Here is a 19,648-nt window from a genome sequence, read left to right as displayed (position 1 = left end):
AGTTATCCTTTCTCAGAAAGGGGAGAATGGACTGAGCCGTGACCATCCAAAACTTTGTATGTCGACCTGACATGTTCAATTTGCTGAGATCCAAAACTGGTTTTCAGTCTCCTCTTTTCTTTGGCACCAAAAAGAATCTTGAGTAAGTTCTGGTTTCTATCTGGTCTGGCGGGACCTCTTGGATGACTCTTTTCTAGCAACTTTTGTATTTCTAGTGATGCTTCTATACTCTGAGTGGGTAGAACATCGGGAATTTTGTGTACAGTTGGATGTATCTTTTGTTATGTCTAGCCAAGTTTTCTGGTGCAGGGAGAGTTAACCTCTGATTGCCTCCAGACTGGGACAAGCAGGCCTCCTTTCAGGAGCACTGGTAGGGTCTATTAGGGAAAGAGTCTCTGGACCCCTGGTTTTGCAGGCCTCCTCTGCCACAGGACATCGTCGTCCATTAAGAGTTCCCCCTCTGCCCCTAGAAGAACTTTCTCCACGTGCCCTGGAAAGGACCCTGGGACTTTTTTGAACCACATTTTCTGAACACCTCATTGATTACTTGAAAATGATCTTTGAGCGGTTGAAAAACATATGCTCATTGCAGACAGGGTCTTTCCATCCTTATCACACCTGGATAATGTGTGTCCTTCAATTTTGGGACAAACAATGAACTGCCGTCAAAGGGAGCACTGACAAACAAGGACTTTAAGGGCTCCGTAAAATCACATAAGCACATTCAGGCATGCCTCCTAATGGACATGCCTGAACCCGCTGCCCTTGAGGCACCTTTGGCTGCATGCAAAATAAGACTCATGGATGAATTCAATAAGACTTGGAGGGTAGTCAACTGGCAAGTCACAGACGATTGGGTCTCAGCAGAAATGGCCCCTGAAAAGGATTTCAAAAATTCTTTGATCAAGCCCCTTTGCAACCTAGTAAAATGTGCCAAATAGTTCAGTGACCTAAGAGCAAAGGTCGCTGAAGCATAGACATGCTTCCCAAACCTGTCCATCTCCCTAGACTCCAAGTTAGGGGGATGAACAAAGGAACTTTGTTCGGTAAGTTCCTTCTTGGTTGCTGCCATTATGACCATGGCTTCCATGGGCACCCCTTCCTCCAAAATTCCTTCCCTACCGGTGGAGCCAGATTCCTATTTGGCCTCTTAGGTATTGGCTCAACTGAAGTCAGTCTCCTTCCGCACCTGCTGACAGACTAAATCAATTAGCTCTTTGGCAGGCGGAATAACCCAGGAGGTAGACAGGGCAGCTCCAAAGGCCTCCAGAAATACCAACTCCTCCAGTGAAGGTTTGCTGGGGGTCCAATCACCTCTCTTTAAGGATCTCAAGGATGTCTCCAGATGAGACATATTCTGGATGTGATCGTGGGGACCCTTCACCCTCATCAAAATCAGTATCTTCAGTGACTGACTCTTGTGGAGTGTCCAATTGCCTACTCTTGCACTTTCTCTTCCTAGGGACTTCCTCGGTAGATTGCTCTGGAGAAGTGTCAGAAGAGACTACGAAACCCTGCCGAGTGGTCTGGGGGTCTCAAACTGGCTGCCCCTGTGGCACAGAATGATGAGGCTCCAAGTGCAGAGACATCTGGGAGCTAGACTGAAGATTCGAGGGAGTTGAGTCCATCGGTCCTGTCGGAGTAGAAAATACCCTCTTCATTACCTTGAAAGCAGACCGCTCCGGAGAGAAAGAAGACCTCAGCGCCAAGAAGGCAGGCTTTCAGACTGCTATCTCCTCCCACACCAAAAGCAAAATCCCCAAGGAAGAAGTCAGAGACGAGCTATCCATTGCAGAAGCATCATGGTGCAAAAATGGTTATGAAACCCTCAGAGTCGACTTCAATGCCTCGGATCCGACAAGGAAGCTTCAGCTCAGAGAGTCATCTGGATCTGAAGATGTTGGAGCTGGAGCACTCAGAGTAAGCTGCAGATCTGAAGACAAGGTTATCTTCAGATCCAAGCCAGATGGACCCAGAAGGCTCAGATCCAGGACTATGAAGCAACCAAAGGGATCAGAGAAGGAGTATGAAGTGGTGGGGGTGTGGTAGATGGAAGGGCTTCCTGACCTGAACAGGTAGGAGGAGGTAAAACACCCATCTGGATCTGTGCTGAGAAGAACTTCCACACCACTCTGTCCATATCTTCCTCAGTCAAATTCTTGGATGAATGAGACAAGGCAAGAGAAGGTTGCTTTGATCAGTGCCTTTCCATAAAAAGGGAAGGGACCCTGGAAGGCACTGGATCAAAAGAAGGAGAATAGCTGTTTTTTGGAAGAACAATGGGATCTGAAACAGTCAGATCCATAGGTTTCTTTACCGGATCCAAGGACGCAGGATACATTAGCTTCTTCCTTTTTGGATCCGAAAGGGAGGAGCTTTGAGATCTTCTTGGACCTGATTTTGATCTTTTCCTAGAAGGCCCCAAAGCCTGAGATGATGAAGTGGAAGGTTTCAGAGACTGATATTTGGACTCCTTACTTTTAAACTTGGGAGACTGAGCCCCAGTGATAGCTTCACCAAAGGATGATGGCAACAAACCTTTCAGGATAAGCTCGTTTTTCCAATCCACAACAGCCCTGGGATTAAAATTGTGGCAAACGGAACAATCCTCCTGAAGAAGCTGTGGGCCTAAACAATATACACAGAGAGCTTTGGCATCTGAAAGAGGCAATTTGTGCCCACGTTTCAGACACTTTTTAAAGCTGGAAGGGCCTTTCTCAGCCAAGCCAGCGACAACAACCAAAAAACAGTAATACAAGATAAGAATTTTTTTTATATGAAGGGAAAAAGAAAATGAAAGTTAGAAAAAAATACCAACAATGGTAACAAAATGACACCAGTGTGTAGAAACTGGAAAAATGGGGAAAAAAATACCAAAAATGGTATAACAGAGACACAATGCTGTATGAGTGTAAGGGAATAAAGTGTACGAGAGAAATCTAAGATCTTTAAGAGATTTTAAGAGAAAATAAATACACTTACCTGATGAAACTTGAGCGCTAAGACCTGACCACATCTTTTCACGAAAAGCAGCTCAAGAGATCTGGGGTATGTTAGGTACTGGTACAGTATGGGTAAGGGAGAAGCTCGAGAACTTTTTGGTTACCACAAGCTTTAGTAACAGCAGAGTCGGATCCGAGGCTTGTATCTGGACCCAGCAGTTGAGGACAGAATGAAAATTGACAATATCCAATAAATTGTTTTCCAAGACAGAAACTTCAAATCCACTGAAGCAAGTGCACAAATGGAGGTTGAGTCAATACTTGCAACATGATAGTAATGTCTCAAGGAGAAGTAGGATCTCTGATTGGGTTCCGAAGAAGGAAAGTCTCTTTTAAAAAGACTTTGGAAATCTTCAAGGATGTAACAGAAGAGCTGTTTTGGTCTATGTGAAAACTAGAGATGGCTCCCAGCTGTACCTCGACAACACTGCAGCTAGATCCACCATTTAGAAGGTCTGATAAAAACTCTAAAATGAAGGGAATGAGTGCAGAAAAGGGTCTATTCCTTTGAATAATGCCAAAAAAGAAAGGATTTTCCATTTGCTGTGGTACACTTTGGTGGTGGCCTGTTTCTGAGAGCCTGAGGAGAAAGTCTTCTGGCATCTCTTCTACTGTTAGAATTGGAGGAACCAAGCAGTTAATTTCATGGTTTTCTGATTTGGGGGTTAGTACAGATGGGTGAGACAAAAGATCTAGATACTGATCCAATGTCTAAGGAGGATGTACTAGCACAGGCCACAGGAATGGAAACCATGTCTGCCGAAGACAAAAAGGGGCAATGAGGATCACCTTGGCCTTGCACATTCTTGCTTTCTCTATAAATCCGTTCATTAGAGTTAATGGGTGGCCATTTGTGGATCAGAGCATCCCTTTGTGACTCACCCTGTGGAGGGATTAGGGCAAAGTAACTGCTGCACTTGTGGCTTAGATGAGACACACAAAGATCACAGCACGGCTGCCCCTGCAAATGAAGATCAAGTTCGTCACCTTTGGACTGAGGGACCACTAGTGAGACATTAGGATAGATCTGCACAATTTGTCTGATAGAACAATGGATGACCCTGGGATATTTGTTGCTAAAAGAAAGCGGTGTGAAGAGATTAGACATTGCCCATTGCCTGACCCTCATGGCTTAACAGTGAACAACCCCAGAATATGTGTTGTTAAAAGTACGTAGTGTGAAGACATTGCCCACTGCCTGACTCTCATGGCTTTGCAGCACAAGGGGTAATAACAGGTTTCTCCCTGTTTGTTGATATGCGAGACTACTAACATGTTGTCTTGTCCATAACTGAATTATACATCTGGGGACCGTGTCGTGAAAAGGCCTGTAATGTTAGGAGGACTACCTTTCATCTGTAGAACACTGATCTGAAGTTTGACCTCTATGTGTGACCATGTGCCTTGAACTGTATTCCCATAGAAATGTCCCTTCCACCCTGGATGGGGAAGCATTCGTTGCGACAAATGCCAATGGGGAACTTGTTCAGAAGGGTCTTCTGTTTATCACCAAAGTTGACATTATCCACAAAGATATATGCTGTCTACAGATCTGTGTTAGTTTTATTTCCCCATGGAGTGGATGGATTCTTTGAGACCACTGTACAGCTAAAGTCCACTGGAGGACACTTATAAAGTATCTGGCAAGAGGGATCATGAGGACTGTGGACAACATAAGACTGAACAGCCTAAGATCAAGCTTGCTGAAGGACAGGGCTGGTGAAGAACTTGTGCAGCAGTAAGACAGACAAAACTCGAACACTGGAAAGATGGCAGTCTGTACGGTTGTGTCTGAGTAGCATCCAATAAATTCTATCTGTTGAGAGGGTGTAACCTGGCTGTTGGGGATACTGACGATGATCCTTTGCTTCTTAAACAGTCGGAGCAAAAGGCCCTAGTAGTGTGATAAGAGACAGTCTGTTGCAGCTGGGAGGAGCCAATCATCAAGATATGGGAAAAAAATGGATCCCTAGTGGGCGTAAGTGTACTGCTACTATTGCCATGAATTTTGTGAACACTCATGGGGCTGTGGTAAGTCTGAAGGGCAGAGCTCTGAACTGATAATGGTTGGCTCTCAGTTGGAAACACAGAAACCTCCTCGAATGCTTCTCTATGTTCACATGATAATATACATCCTTGAGGCCTATCGAGCACATACAATCATCTTGTCTCAGTAGAGGCAGAATGGACTGTGGCGTGACCATCTGGAATTTTGTCTGCTTGACATACTGAAAATAAAAAATATGTAAAATAACAATCCCGCCACAGCAGGGAATGGTTTACACTTCAATTTAAATTAAAAAAAAAAATAACAATTTGCTTGACATACTGATTTAAATTACTTGGGTCTAAAATGGGCCTGAGGCTCCTTGTTTTCTTGGCTACTAAAATGAACCTCGAGCAGACTCCTGATTCCATCTGGTCTGTAAGGACTGACTGGATCACTCTTTTTTTTTTTTAGCAGCTTGGACAGCTCTACTGCTGAATGTTCTCGCTGAAAAACTGGAGGTGGGATGTTGAGAATTTTTTTCTTTTGACAGGGGAAAGGGAAAATGGTACAGAATAACTCCTGGAGATAATATTTAGTGTCCATGAATCTGAGGTTACATTTAGCCAGGCTTGTGGGTGCAAAGATAAGCATCCCCTGATGGCCACTAGAGTGCAGCAGTTGGGCAACTCTTCTGGGACACTGGAAAGACTTTTTGGAGAATGGTCCATGAAAACCCTAATTCTGCAGACCACCCCAGCCCCTGGAGTGATGTCCATTGTTATTACTGCCTCCTCCTCTGCCATGAGGGGGGTCTATCTCCAGGAGTCTCCTGATAAGGACTCTGTGAACCACATTCTCTTTCCAGCTTGCTGATTCCTAGAATAGGACCCCTGGGACATGGAGAAACAGATGTCTACTGCAGAAAGAGTCTTACCATCCTGCTGACTCCTGGCAAGCATTTCTTTAACTTGGGTCTGAACAAAGTGGACCCATCAAAGGGGGCATTAATGAAGGACGTCCTGAAGCTTTCTATAAAGTCGCAGAGGCACAGTAATGCCTGTGCCCGCAGCCCTAATGTACCATCAGCTGCTTTTGACAACAGTCGCATGGCTACATTTAGATGAAGATTAGAGGGTGGACAACTGGGAATCCACTGCCTTCTAGACATCTGCTGGTAATACCCCCAACAGAGACTTGGAAATCTCCTTCATCAAGTCTCTCTGAAATTTGGTGACATGAGCTAGATAATTCAGTGCCCTGACAGCACAGCTTAAGTCTGTATCCCAAAGTGTTCCATCGTCCTAAACTCTCTGTTAGGAGGATGGACAGAGGAACTCTCTTCAAACAGTTCCTTTTCGTTGCCGCTGCTACAACCATTGCATCTACCAGAGGACCCTTGCTCCAATGTTGTCTGTCTGCAGGAGTGGAGAAAAAAAATTCTGGCTTCTTAGGTACATGCTCCAGCATGTCAGGGTCCTTTCCATGCCCATTAGCCATCAGATCAATAAATGGCTCAACACGCGGTACCACCCAGGAGGTCTTCCAGGAACACAGATTCATCAGGAGAAGGGTTAACTGTGAACCATCGCTCTCTCTGTTTGATCAGTTCCAGTATTTTGCCAAAAGTCACGTCCTCAGAGGGGGATTTTTGGGAGTCTTCACCATCATCCAAGTCTGTGTCTTCTGTGACAGCCTCAGGTGAAGAGTCTATGTGCTTCTGTTTGAATGTCTGTTTTCTATGAATCATCTGAGGGGGAATATCAGAGGGTTCAGGATCTGAGTGAGAGCTAACACAGCCGGAAACCTGGAAAGTCCGTGGGACCGACTGTCCCTATCTGACAGTAGAATGAGAAACAGAAGCTGATCCAAGCTGGGGTTTGAATGGCACCATCCTTGAAGAGCGCACTTTTCCCCTTGGCATTGACAGTACTCAATGGAAAGCCTTGAAGGCTGAAGTAATCACCGGCTCTGTTGACTGGCTCCTGACTCTGGACAGAATGGAAATGTTGAAACCAATGGGTCTAGACCCCAAGACTGATCTCAGTGCTGAGCTGCCTAGCACCGAAGCTCTGTGAGAGAGAGAGAGAGATGATTCTGACAACTTTGGGGTCAACCCTCCACCCCCCTGAGCATCAATACTGAAGCTTCATCTCAGAAACTCTTCTGCATCCAGGCATGTTGGACCCAAAAGAAGAAGGAAGTCAGTTGGTGTTGAAATTACCTGAACTACTGGCTCCAACAAAGGTGTACTGAGACAGATCAGGCCTGAAGCTATCGGTGATGACAGGTGACCCAGTACAGCAAAAGAGCATAAAGGAGGGATAGATGGACCAGCAAATGGTAAGTTCCCAGTGGATGGTACTGAGAGAACCCCAAGCTGCATCTGCATCCTGAGAAATGTTTTCATCATTCTGTTGATAATCTACTTGGTAAGACTTCTCAAAAACCTGTACAATGACAAAACCGATGTTGGTCTAAAGTAGAGTGAAGTCTGGAGCTGATTGCTTCCGGTGAGGGCCAGGGATGAGTCAGAGGCAAACGGTGCCAAGAGACTGTCAACTCTGGTAGCCTCGTTACCAATGGTTCCAATTCCGATGACTGGAAAGGATCCTAAGACTTCTTATGGGAGATCTCATCGTCCTCTTTTCTTTTGAATTCTCCTTAACTTTTTCCTTGTCGGCATCTGGTTTCACCCTAGCTTTTTTGTCCTTGGTTCTGGGAGATGAAGTAGAAGTAGAAGAAGAAGTAGGGATGGCAGACCCTGTTTGGGGAGGAAGGAGTGCCTTAATGATCAATTTCTTGCATCAAGTCTATAAAGCTCGAGCACTGAAGGAAGTGCAGTCTTGGCAAGAAGTATCCAAATGATCTGCCCCTAAACAATATACACACAGGCAGTGTGGCTTCACGGACGGCAGCTTAAGCTCACACTCGGTGCACTTTTTAAAACTTTATCATCCATGAAGAAAAAGGCAAACATACACACAATAACAACTGGTTGATTAACTTTATCTCTCTAAGTAACTATACAACTACCCTAAGCAATTCTATAAAAAGTATACTTAACTATGAAAAAAAAAACCCTAAATATATCTAAGGCAGCTTGAATAACTAGTAAAATGCACCTAAACTACCTAATCAAAAATGTAAACACAGTTATATAAGTACTTGAGAGTGTAAAATTCTCAGGAAGGAGAAGTTGAAGAAAAAGTACCACAAAGTATATAATCAAGGAGTCCTTGGATGCACAACCAAACACTTCAGGCAGCAAACAAGACCTGAGGTAGTAGGGTGGACACCAGGGAACTATGGGTAGGAGATAAGGGGAGGAGTCATAACCCTGGAACCAAAAAGCTTCAAGATCGGTGCCAAAGTGGGATCTGGCTGAATCCAGCAACCCACAGTTAAATCGGGCGAAAACAGACAACATTGGATCTATAGTTTCTTCCCACTCTTCTGGTTTCTTGAACAGGTCCGTTAGTGGGTAGAACACCATATTCCAAATGCAGGCAAAGTCTTGCCATCTTATTCACTTTTGGATAACGTCTTTTTAACTTTAGGATCAAAAAAGGCAGACTCATCATAAGGGACATTAATAAAGGATGTCTTGAAGTGTTCTGCAAAGTCGAAGAGACACATCCAGGTATCCCGTCTAACACCTATTCCAGTGCCTGCTGCTCTTGACATGCCACTAGCTGCATTCAAGCTGAGGTGCACTGACACGCTGACAGGGACTGAAAGATGGCCAACATGTTAAAAGCTTTCTTCTTCTCCACAGATAAGGACCTGGAGAGGGATTTGCAAATCTCCTTAGTCAAATCCATCTGAAACTAAGGACCTCTCTGTCTCTATTCCAAGTAGCTGACACACACACTGTTTGAGATTTGATTTTCGCAGACACACACACACACACACACACACACACACACACACACACACACACACACACACACACACACACACACACACAAACCTGGGAAAGGCTGGCACAGATTACCCACTTTACCACCTTTGCCCAGATTGCAAGGTAGTTACACTGCCACCAGTCAACTACTTTAAGGCCCTTAACAGGGTATCCAATTATACTGTGTGAAATTAATACTAATACCAATGGTACTGTTAACCAAACAGCAAGGCTTACATGAGTGGCCACACTGTCACCAAATAAATATAAGTACTCTCAAAGGTAAACATATTCTCTAAAAGGTCCAACCACAATGAAAATGTTTAAATATATTTAATAATAAATAATAAAAGAACATGAAAATACTGATTATCTATCCACAATAAACACCAGAGTTTCAATCACAGGAAATATTAAAAATAACACAGATGGAAAGGTTCACATAGATACAGAAAAACAATACTTAACTAATCTCACCATATTTTCCTGACTAATTAAAGAATTACTGTTCCCAAGTTCACTTACTAGAGCAAGGCAAGATGATATGGGTGAGTGCTCTTCCTTGTCACGTTTCACAAATAGACTGTTGAGAGCTGAATGACATCTCTCACTAATATCTAAATATCATTTCAGTGCTGGTTACAGAATAACATCAATCTGGTCGCCTGACTAGTTCCCACACTACCTCCTTTGCTAGAAACATAAGCCAGGATCTTGCACGTGTGTCATAATACACAGGCACATAGAGCTTTGCTGAGATGTGTTACAGCAGCTGGAAGACGTAAAATAAATTTAACACTTCCACTCTTCCTACAGAGCTACTAGCCAGGCTTCTCACAGACATTTCGTCTCTGGCTGCAGTCAAAACTGTAAGACATAATCTGTATGGCCTAAACCAGGAAATTTAATTTCAGACTGCTTTTCAAAGTTAGCTGGACTGAGATTAACCTCTTCTCTTCCAGTGTCCTCTGTTACAATATATTCATTTCAACAGTTACAATACAGTCTGACATACTGGTGTATTTTTTTCTGTCCAGCAGGACCCACTGTAGGTACATTTTTAACACAAGCACCTTTACAAATACATTTTCAACACAAGCATCTAGTTTGATGTACAAATGACATAAAATTCTTTACAAAACTCCGCTAGCTATGCTGGCATATGTTACGCATCCACTGCCTTACTTCTCCTGGCATAGTTGGCAATACCTCACATCATCACAGGCAATACTAAAATTTCAGTTCCTTCTATGTCCACCTCAATACTAGGTCAATTAATTCATCAGTGGGAGGGACAACCCAAGCGGTAAATGGCCTATCTCCAAAAGCCTCAAGGAATACTGATTCCTCCTGTGAGGAGGCACTGGTAGACCACCTCCGTTTTTGCCTGAGAAGCTCAAGAATCTTACCAAAGAGGTCATGCACAAGGGGGAGTTGTGTGACCCCATCCCCTTCATCAAAATTAGTATCCTCTGTAAGGGACTCCTTTGGGGAGTCCAAATCCTCCTCTTGCATGAAGGCTTCTGGTAACTCTCTCCAGAGGACTGATATAGAGAAAACTCCAAAGGAGAAGGGAGTTCACACTGTGAACTGCCTTGAGACTTCTATGGGCTGGCTGTCCTGATGGGACATAACACAGACCTGAAGAGGTTTGTGGGGCAAGGGCAGATCCAAACAGGGAAGGGAAGCCTGCTCTCTAGAGTGAGAGAGGACTCTCAAAGATCTTGAAATCTGAAGCTGAAACAAGCCCCAAAGCCACTACCCCAACCTCTCTAATCCCTTTCTTCCACCCCTCTAGCTACCTTGGATTGTAGCCAGATACATTGCTTGTAAACCTGTATCTCAGCTGTAATCTTAGCCACTGTTATTCAAGGGTAATAGCTGCTAGCTCAGCTATTAAAATACTTGCTAGTCTTTATGGCACCAATGATATAAGTGTTGTATCATTTAACTGAATACTTAATTTCATTTTGAACTATAACTGTTTACTACTATTGTTAAACAAAACCTACCTATTCTTCTTGTAACTTGTAATTAATTGTTGTTTTTAATTGTTGTTTTTATTGTGGAGCTTTTCTCCCCGGGCCTCCGCTGAAAAAGGACTTGTGTCCAGTCGGATTTTCCCGGTCAACAAATGTAAATAAATAAATAATAAATAATCAGATCCAAGGGTCCCGACGGGGCTAACCACAAGAACCCATTCAACTTGGCTCAGAAGCAGAAGCTGAACTATCTAGAAGTAAGGCACAAAGGGGAAAGGAAAGGTCCAACAACTTCAGAGTTAACCTCAACCATGTCAGACCAGCACTAATAGCTTGGCTGCAGCACCCAATGAAGTTTGAGGCACTGAGAGTGGACTGAGTCAGACATACTGTCGGCAATGATGAGGTCCAAACCTTAAGATCTAATACAGGCAAACCCCAAGGACTTGTTCAGATCCAAACAACCCAAGTCCAAGGGTCGGATCAGAGAAGAAGTCACATCCACAGGGTAAGAAGGGACAAACCCCAGGCCTCTGACAGGGGTCGTATGCGGTATAACCCCCAAATGGATCTAGCATGTCAATAGCGTCCTCATCATTCTGTCAGTGTCTGCTTCTGAGATGCTCCAGGAGGACCACATTGACTTCAAGGAAGATACCGTGGAGGAGGGCAGAGAAGTCCTATGAAAATACTGCTTTTGCAGAAAAGGAGACCTGAGCCTAAGGCTCACCAGCTCCACAAAGAACCAGGATTCATGAAAAGATGAGTAGAGGATCTGCAGCTGCTTGGCTCAGTAGATGGTGCTGGATCCAACGACTTACGCAGCATTGGCACCAGGCTGAAGTGAACCTAACGTTCCGGGAATACTTTAAGGGAGGAGTCCTTATGTTTTTCTTTGGGCTGCTCTTTCTCTTTTCCCTTCACAACAGTCTTATCTAATCTGTCCGTATCTACCACTTTTCTGACTGAAGGGAAAGAAGAAGAAAAAGACTGTGAAGGGTGACCTTCTCCTGCTGTAGCAGACAGAAGTCCCTTAAGCACCAACTTGTTGCATCATTCCATTATGGCTCTGGGTCCACAAAAGAAACAAGTATAGCAGCCCTCCTTTAAATACAATGGTCCCAAACAATAAACACATTTAGTGTTGGCATCTTGGTTAGGGATTTTGTGCCCATGTGCTACATATTTTTTACACCCCAAGGGTTTCCCCGCCATAAACGCTTCCAAATAAAGCCTAGAAACTAGCAATAGCAATAAATATAGTAAGAATAAAGGCAATACTGCTGTAAGCCCAATAACTACTAAAAAAACTATCAAAACTAAGGTAAAGAAAAAATAATTTAAACTCTCCCCAAAAAGAAAGCATAGCAAGACCAAAACCACTTAGCTCTACCAGAAGTGCTGAACCTGGAGATCTGCCTCTGAAGCAAACGAGTGACAAATGAGATCTGAGGTAACTTACTACAAGGAGGGAACTGTGGGTAACAGGATGAACCTGAGCCTTGGATCAAAAGACTGAGAGTGGTCAATGTCAAACCAAGGATGAATATGGCAACCCATTCACTGAGGATGGATGGAAGAGACAAAATTAGATCATATGCCTTACAAATAATGAACAACCAGCCTGAAGTGCAGTGCATTATACAACAAACAGAAAAATACACAGTCATCTGTTTTTACCTTATGTCTGCTTCTGTCTAGTGTTCTGTTTATATTATGCTAACTTATCTTTAATTTCGCTATATATTAAGTAAGTGTCATATAAGTAGTATATGTTCCTAACGTGTTTTTCACATTATGTCTAAGTTGGTATAATTATTAAAATTGTAGATGCTTTTGTATTATTTTTGAAAATTGTAAAATTATTATTCCTAAAATGTTTGGTAATACTTTACAGCTTTTTTCTCCAGGCCTCCACTGAAAATGGGAAATTACCATTTTGGACTTTCCCGGTAATCAAATGTCAATAAATACAAAAATAAATACCAGGTATATATTGACAGCCCTTTATTATTCACTGCTAATGGAAAGACAGGCAAGCTTGGATGCTGACTTGAACTCTCAAAACCCAGGAGTTTGTGACACTAGAGAGGCACAAAGGAAGGAAGGAAAGATACCCACATTAGTAGGAATACTTATTTCTTCACATGATAATGCATGCCTCTATACCAACAACAGTATGAATGGTACCATGTTGACAACACAACAGTTAAAGTGATGGTTCATAGGTTAGTACTAGGCTAACTGCCCTTGTGGGCCATTTTAAGCCTAGCCAATTACCCCATGTGAGAATCAAACCCTGTATCTTGTGTCTGCAAGGTAAACACCTTAACCATTTTGCCAACCTCCCACCCGTGGGATGTGAGTTACAGATGCTTCTGAAGCCAGTCAGATACCACTTGTGTAATATGTATCCCACATAAAGTGACTTAACTCTCTTGTACTCCAAGTCCTACTTTGTACTGTAAAATAACATGAACACTCTGGTGGGAACATCTAGTTATCAAAATGCAAAATAATAACTTATTTACTTAGTTATCAGAGCAGTACACTGATCACAACAGAGAATTTGCAGACACAACTAAGGATAAGGCATATGAAGTGTTGTATGAAAGGTTGGACACTAAGGAGGGAGAAAAGGACCTGTACCGATTGGCTAGACAGAGGGACCGAGCTAGGAAAGATGTGCAGCAGGTAAAGGTGATAAAGGATAATGAGGGAAGCATACTCACACGCGAGGAGAGTGTGTTGAGGAGATGGAAAGAGTACTTTGAGGGGTTGATGCATGAAGAGAATGAGAGAGAGAGAGAAGGTTGGATGATGTAGGGATAGTGAATCATTAAGTACAATGGATTAGCAAGGAGGAAGTAAGGATAGCTATGAAGAGAATGAAGAATGGAAAGGCTGTTGGCCCAGATGACATACCTGTGGAAGCATGGAGGTGTTTAGGTGAAATGGCAGTGGAGTTAAAAGTTGTTTAATGAAACCTTGGAAAGTGAGAGGATGCCTGAGGAATGGAGAAAAAGTGTTTTGGTACTGATTTTTAAGAATAAGGGTGATGTGCAGAGCTGTAGTAACTACACAGGGATTAAATTGATCAGTCACAGCATGAAGTTGTGGGAAAGAGTAGTGGAAGCAAGATTAAGAAGGGACGTGATGATTAGTGATCAGCAGTATGGTTTCATGCCGGGAAAGAGCACTACAGATGCGATGTTTGCTCTGAGAGTGTTGATAGAAAAGTACAGAGAATGTCAGAAGGAGTTGCATTGTGTTTTTGTAGACTTAGAGAAAGCATATGACAGGGTGCCTAGAGAGGAGTTGTGGTATTGTATGAGGAAGTCAGGATTGTCAGAAAAGTATATAAGAGTGGTACAGTTGAGTGGTACAGGATATGTACGAGAGTAGTGTGACAGCGGTGAGGTCTGCAGTGGGAGTGACGGATGCATTTAAGGTGGAGGTGGGGTTACATCAAGGATTAGCTCTGAGCCCTTTCTTATTTGCAATAGTGATGGACAGGTTGACAGATGAGATCAGACAGGAGTCCCCGTGGACTATAATGTTTGCAGATGACATTGTGATCTGTAGTGAGAGTAGGGAACAGGTGGAGGAGACCCTGAGAGATGGAGATATGCTCTAGAGAGAAGAGGAATGAAGGTCAGCAGGAATAAGACAGAATATATGTGTGTGAATGAGAGGGAGGATAGAGGAATGGTGAGGATGCAAGGAGTACAGGTGGCGAAGGTGGATGAGTTTAAATACTTGGGGTCAATAGTTCAGAGTAACGGTGAGTGTAGAAGAGAGGTGAAGAAGAGAGTACAGGCAGGATGGAGTGGGTGGAGAAGAGTGTCAGGAGTGATTTGTGACAGACGAGTACCCGTAAGAGTGAAAGGGAAGGTCTATAAAAGGGTAGTGAGACCAGCTATGTTATATGGGTTGGAGACAGTGGCATTGACAAAAAGGCAGGAGTTTGAGCTGGATGTGTTAGAATTAAAGATGTTAAAATTTGCAATGGGTGTGACGAGGGTGGACTGGATTAGGAATAAGTATATTAGAGGGTCAGCCCAGGTTGGGAGGTTTGGAGACAAAGCCAGAGAGACACGATTACGTTGGTTTGGGCATGTGCTGAGGAGCGATGCTGAGTATATTGGGAAAAAGATGCTAAAGATGAAGCTACCAGGTAACAGGAAAAGAGGAAGGCCTAAGATAAGATTTATGGATGTGGTGAGAGAGGACATGCAGGTGGTTGGTGTGGCAGAGCAAGATACAGAGGACAGGAAGAAATGGAAACAGGTGATCTGCTGTGGCGACCCCTAACGGGAACAGCCGAAAGAAGATGATGATGATGAACCCAGTGAACTCAGAAATTCACAAAAAATAAAACAGAAGAATTTCACAAACGTGGAATAACTATACAAGGTAGAGAATCCCATAGACAACTGAAATGATATGTCATTATTATTATTAACAGAACAGAAAAAACAAATGTGAATTAATTTTAAAAGTAAATATGAGAGGGAATGGCAGTTGAGAACAGAGGGTCGAAGTAGAAGAGTTATTCGTGAGGAAGAAGTTAGGTGATACATTCAGTGGAAAAGCACTTACACTCATATTATGGATGTGTCTTTTGATTTTGATTTATGCTCTGAATATGGGGAAAGAGAAGATTTCTTTTATGTGAGGTAAAAGGGATTGCCAGAGTTTGTGTGCAAGAATGGAGAAGGAATGGTCGGTACAGTACAATTTTGTTTGGGGTGTCTGAATAATAATAATAATAATAATAATAATAATAATAAAGCATTATGACAGAAAAACAAATACTCTCTCAATGTTATAGATGATCACAATGGGATAATATGGAAAAGATCTGCCATAGAGTGTAACCAGCTGGTAGTATAATTTATCTGTGTGTGACATGCACAGTAAGGCAGACAGCAATGAGATACGGGTTTCAACTGTTCAGTTTTCCATTTGATAAGTACCCAAAGAACTTACTTTTCTAAAGTCAGCCCATACAAATAGTCCTGCAGAGCTTTTCAGAACAGGTACTCCTAAAGCTGCAAGGCCATTAAACATTAAACGATAGGATTCTCCAAGTCGTTTTTTGTTTTTAACAAGATATACACAGTTTATCCAGTCTGCAGAAGAAAAATGCAAAATGCAGATAATTTTAATTATTTTTCATTTTCTTAACTGTTAACAGTTGTACCACTAACAAATTCAAAAAGCTAGATAAAAGCTCATTCCTGCATTGCTACTAAACAGTAAAAGCAATGTTCCTGAAAGGAGACTATGCCAAACATCAGGTCTATATTAAGGCATTGAAACGCCGTAACAGCGACTACCAAAAAGCCAACGCGTAGTCAGTGAAATCCATTTCCATGATTCGCTGAATTCTTACAGGGCAATGATGTAGTTGGCCAACGACACAATTTTGCCCTTTTCTCCACTGTAGCATGGTCTTGGAGTTGGTATATGTAGTTAGGGGGGGTGTGGGGGGGATGAAGCCCCTCACATGGATGGGTTTGGTTTTGGTAAAATTAGTTTTGTAGCGTTTCGGGGAAAGTATTTGTTTGTCTGACAAGTTTTCAGCAAATTGCGAAAATGCATTTTGCTGAATACTTGTCGGCCTTTTGATATTCGCTTTTACAGCGTTTCGACGTCGTAATATAGACCCAAAACATCTATCAAATAAAGTAGTTTAATAACATACAAAATGATATGCATACCATACTTTTTGATTTTCCAAAACATCTTCATCAACTGTCACAAATAAATCTTAGTATATTAGTCTAAAAATGGAGAACTGCTGTAGGAAATGTATAATCTTTAAGCCACCCCCACTCAACATTTTTGGGGAAGAACCACTTGCATGCTGTGCTATGAGCACCTTTCTCTTCATTGTTCTATACTTTCTCACTCCAATGCCCATACTGTTTTTTCTCCCTTTGTTATTCATTGTTAAGTGTTTCTCCCTCCCCCTTTAACCATCTGTCGGTGTTACTGCTTCTGACTACTCAGCAAGCAGGTGAGAACAGGATGTGGTTTATCTTTTGTAGCCAGCAATATGCCAAATGCATTGTTTTACGACTTCAACCTTACTCACTGAGGAATTGGTAAACAAAAGATATGGCAACAGAGCATGCAAAAACTGCATTATGTTTTGATGCTACCCTGTTACATCAATTGCTGCTGTTGTGCGCCCAACATGAACAGTAAACCTGCATCTTCCTTGATGAAGTCAAATAACTGACAGATAACTGACAACTGATAACTGACTTTCTCCACAAAAAATATTCTGGTCTACAGAAGCAGCCAGCACATCATGTGCATGACCCACACCGCACTAGTCATATATATATATATATATATATATATATATATATATATATATATATATCCACTACTAAATACCGAACACTCACTCTACCGATGCCCAAAATCCCAAGACCAAACACCCGAAATACTACAAAACCGAAAAACCAAAACCGCAAATTCAAACTCCCGAAAACTACACACAACATACACCACACACACAGACACATACACACACCTTCCCCCAAAACACAAACACACAAATCTAACCTACAGACAAGCAGGGAGGCAATCCCCCCTGCACCCCCCACACACCCTCTACTTAAATATTCTAACTCCAAGGTTGCACTACACAGACAAACACAAATACAGCACCACATGCCTACATCCCCCTTGCACACACACATCACACTCACAACATACACACACAAACACACACTAAAACTAAACCGCTGAACAACACAGTTAAACAGAAATACTTACCTGCCCTTCCACCATACCCCAACACCAGAAGCGCTAATCTCAAACTCCCAACAGTCGGGATTTTGAAATTCCCACTTCTGGTCTTTCAGTAGTTTGGGGTTTTGGCTATATGGTCTTGAAAGTTAGAAATCTGGTATTTCAAACTTTCGAGTTTAAGTAGTGTTCTCATATATATATATATATATATATATATATATATATATATATATATATGTGTGTGTGTGTGTGTGTGTATGCATGCGTATATATAATTATATATATATATATGTATAGATATACACACACACGCACACACACACACACACACACAGACGTTTGACAGGCAAATTCTAGGGGTGCTGTATAATGCCGAAAGTATGGATAGCCAAACGTCCAAAATGTCGACAATACATTTCAATGAGTTAAGTGACTAGGGTTTGGTGGGGTTGAGAGTGTTTCTGCATGTATTTGAGTGCTAGGGTTAGTGTCAGGGATAGTTGAGGGGATAGGTTTTATATGTTTGTGTGCGGCAGTGTGTATTTTATGGTTACGATCGAGGTTAGTTATTGGGATAGATGTAGTGTTGGTAATGTGTGTTTGTGTGTCTGAGTATGTCTTGTGAAACACCTATGCACTACCTTAGTAATAGGCGCTAACCCTGCCCTTTCCCATAACCCTAACCCTATACCTTAACTAAAAAAAAGAAAGAAAAATCTACCCATAACACTGTCGCTACTCAGACAAATTTGGTGCTAATGTTATGGGGGGCTTAGTGTAAAGATCAGTAAAGGAAATATTGTTCCTTTCTCCGTCTTTTTTAAGTTCAATATTTACAGCATTCAGTATTATGTACTTTCGAACTTCCTAATGTTGCTAGTTTACCCTTTACATTAATAAGTATGTTCAATCATACATAATACAATCACACACACACAAATGCAAAACCATATATATATATATATATATATATATATATATATATATATATATATATATATATATATGTGTGTGTGTGTGTGTGTGTGTGTGTGTGTGTGTGTGTGTGTGTGTGTGTGTGTGTGTGTGTGTGGTCTTGTGTTGGCTTGCTTCTTATAATATTTTCTGCTACTTTATGAATATAATATTCTGCATGGCTGCTCTTGTTCTCCTAAAGGATCTGCACCTCAAATCCCACTCTCTCTTTATTTCTTGAACTTCCACTATGCTTCATCATCCTTTTCCACTTTGAATTATAACCTTCTAATTGTGTCACATATATGAACCTTAACTATGTAGCTCTAAAATATCCCTTCAAATCAGGTAATCCTAAACCACCTTTTTCTATAGGAAGGATCAACGTACCCCACTTAGCTCCTTCTCTCTTCCCCTCCAAGAGAAAATCATTCAACTCTTTTTTTTAATTATTGTCCAAAACTTCTCTGGTTGATAAAAATATGCCTGACCTGTATATAAAATGAAAGGGTCTAAAAAAACATTTCACTGCTTGATTTTACAATCCATACACATCCATAAACAGTTTCTCAGTTTTTGTATTATATTTTGTTTAGTCTATTCCCATATAGCCTTAGCTGTCGTAACAGAAGTCTTTTTAATCAATATCACTACATACTTCATTTTATCGTGTCCTCATAAATATAGGTAGTGTTGAACCAATTCATGTGTGGGTGCTTAATTTATGGCTATAGCCTTCATTTTATCTTCATTAATTTTATATTCCAAAAAGACCCGAAACTGTCCTAGAATGTTTCACAACACTGAAATTTCCTTTTCTGGATTTATAAGGTACAAAATAACATCCACAAATAAAGACAACTTTTCTTGATTACCATACCAATTATATTCTTGCATGTCTGTGTCCCTTACTTTCTTTGCCAATGGCTCTGAATATAAAGCAAATACCGAACAGGAAAGAGGACACCCATGCCTGGTTCCTTTGTTCAAACACAACTTATCAGAGAGGAACCCTCCCACTTTAATTTGTGCCTGCAGTCCTTCATAT

General features: G+C 41.9%; 1 protein-coding gene across 1 annotated transcript in view; it reads right to left on the bottom strand.

The window, feature by feature from the left end:
- LOC122798602 (1-aminocyclopropane-1-carboxylate synthase-like protein 1) overlaps positions 1–19,648 on the bottom strand; it is a 2,974,588-nt gene that overhangs the window by 431,377 nt on the left and 2,523,563 nt on the right. Inside the window, exon 12 of the mRNA XM_044067677.1 lies at positions 15,868–16,010. Coding sequence (XP_043923612.1) covers positions 15,868–16,010 — 143 coding nt within the window. The remainder of the gene's footprint in view (positions 1–15,867; positions 16,011–19,648) is intronic.

Source organism: Protopterus annectens, chromosome 3.part1, assembly GCF_019279795.1.
Source record: "Protopterus annectens isolate FY-2018-M chromosome 3.part1, PAN1.0, whole genome shotgun sequence".
NCBI classification, from domain to species: Eukaryota; Metazoa; Chordata; order Ceratodontiformes; family Protopteridae; genus Protopterus; species Protopterus annectens.
The sequence above is the reverse complement of the archived record's forward strand: the minus strand, read 5'-3'. Positions and strand labels throughout refer to the sequence as shown.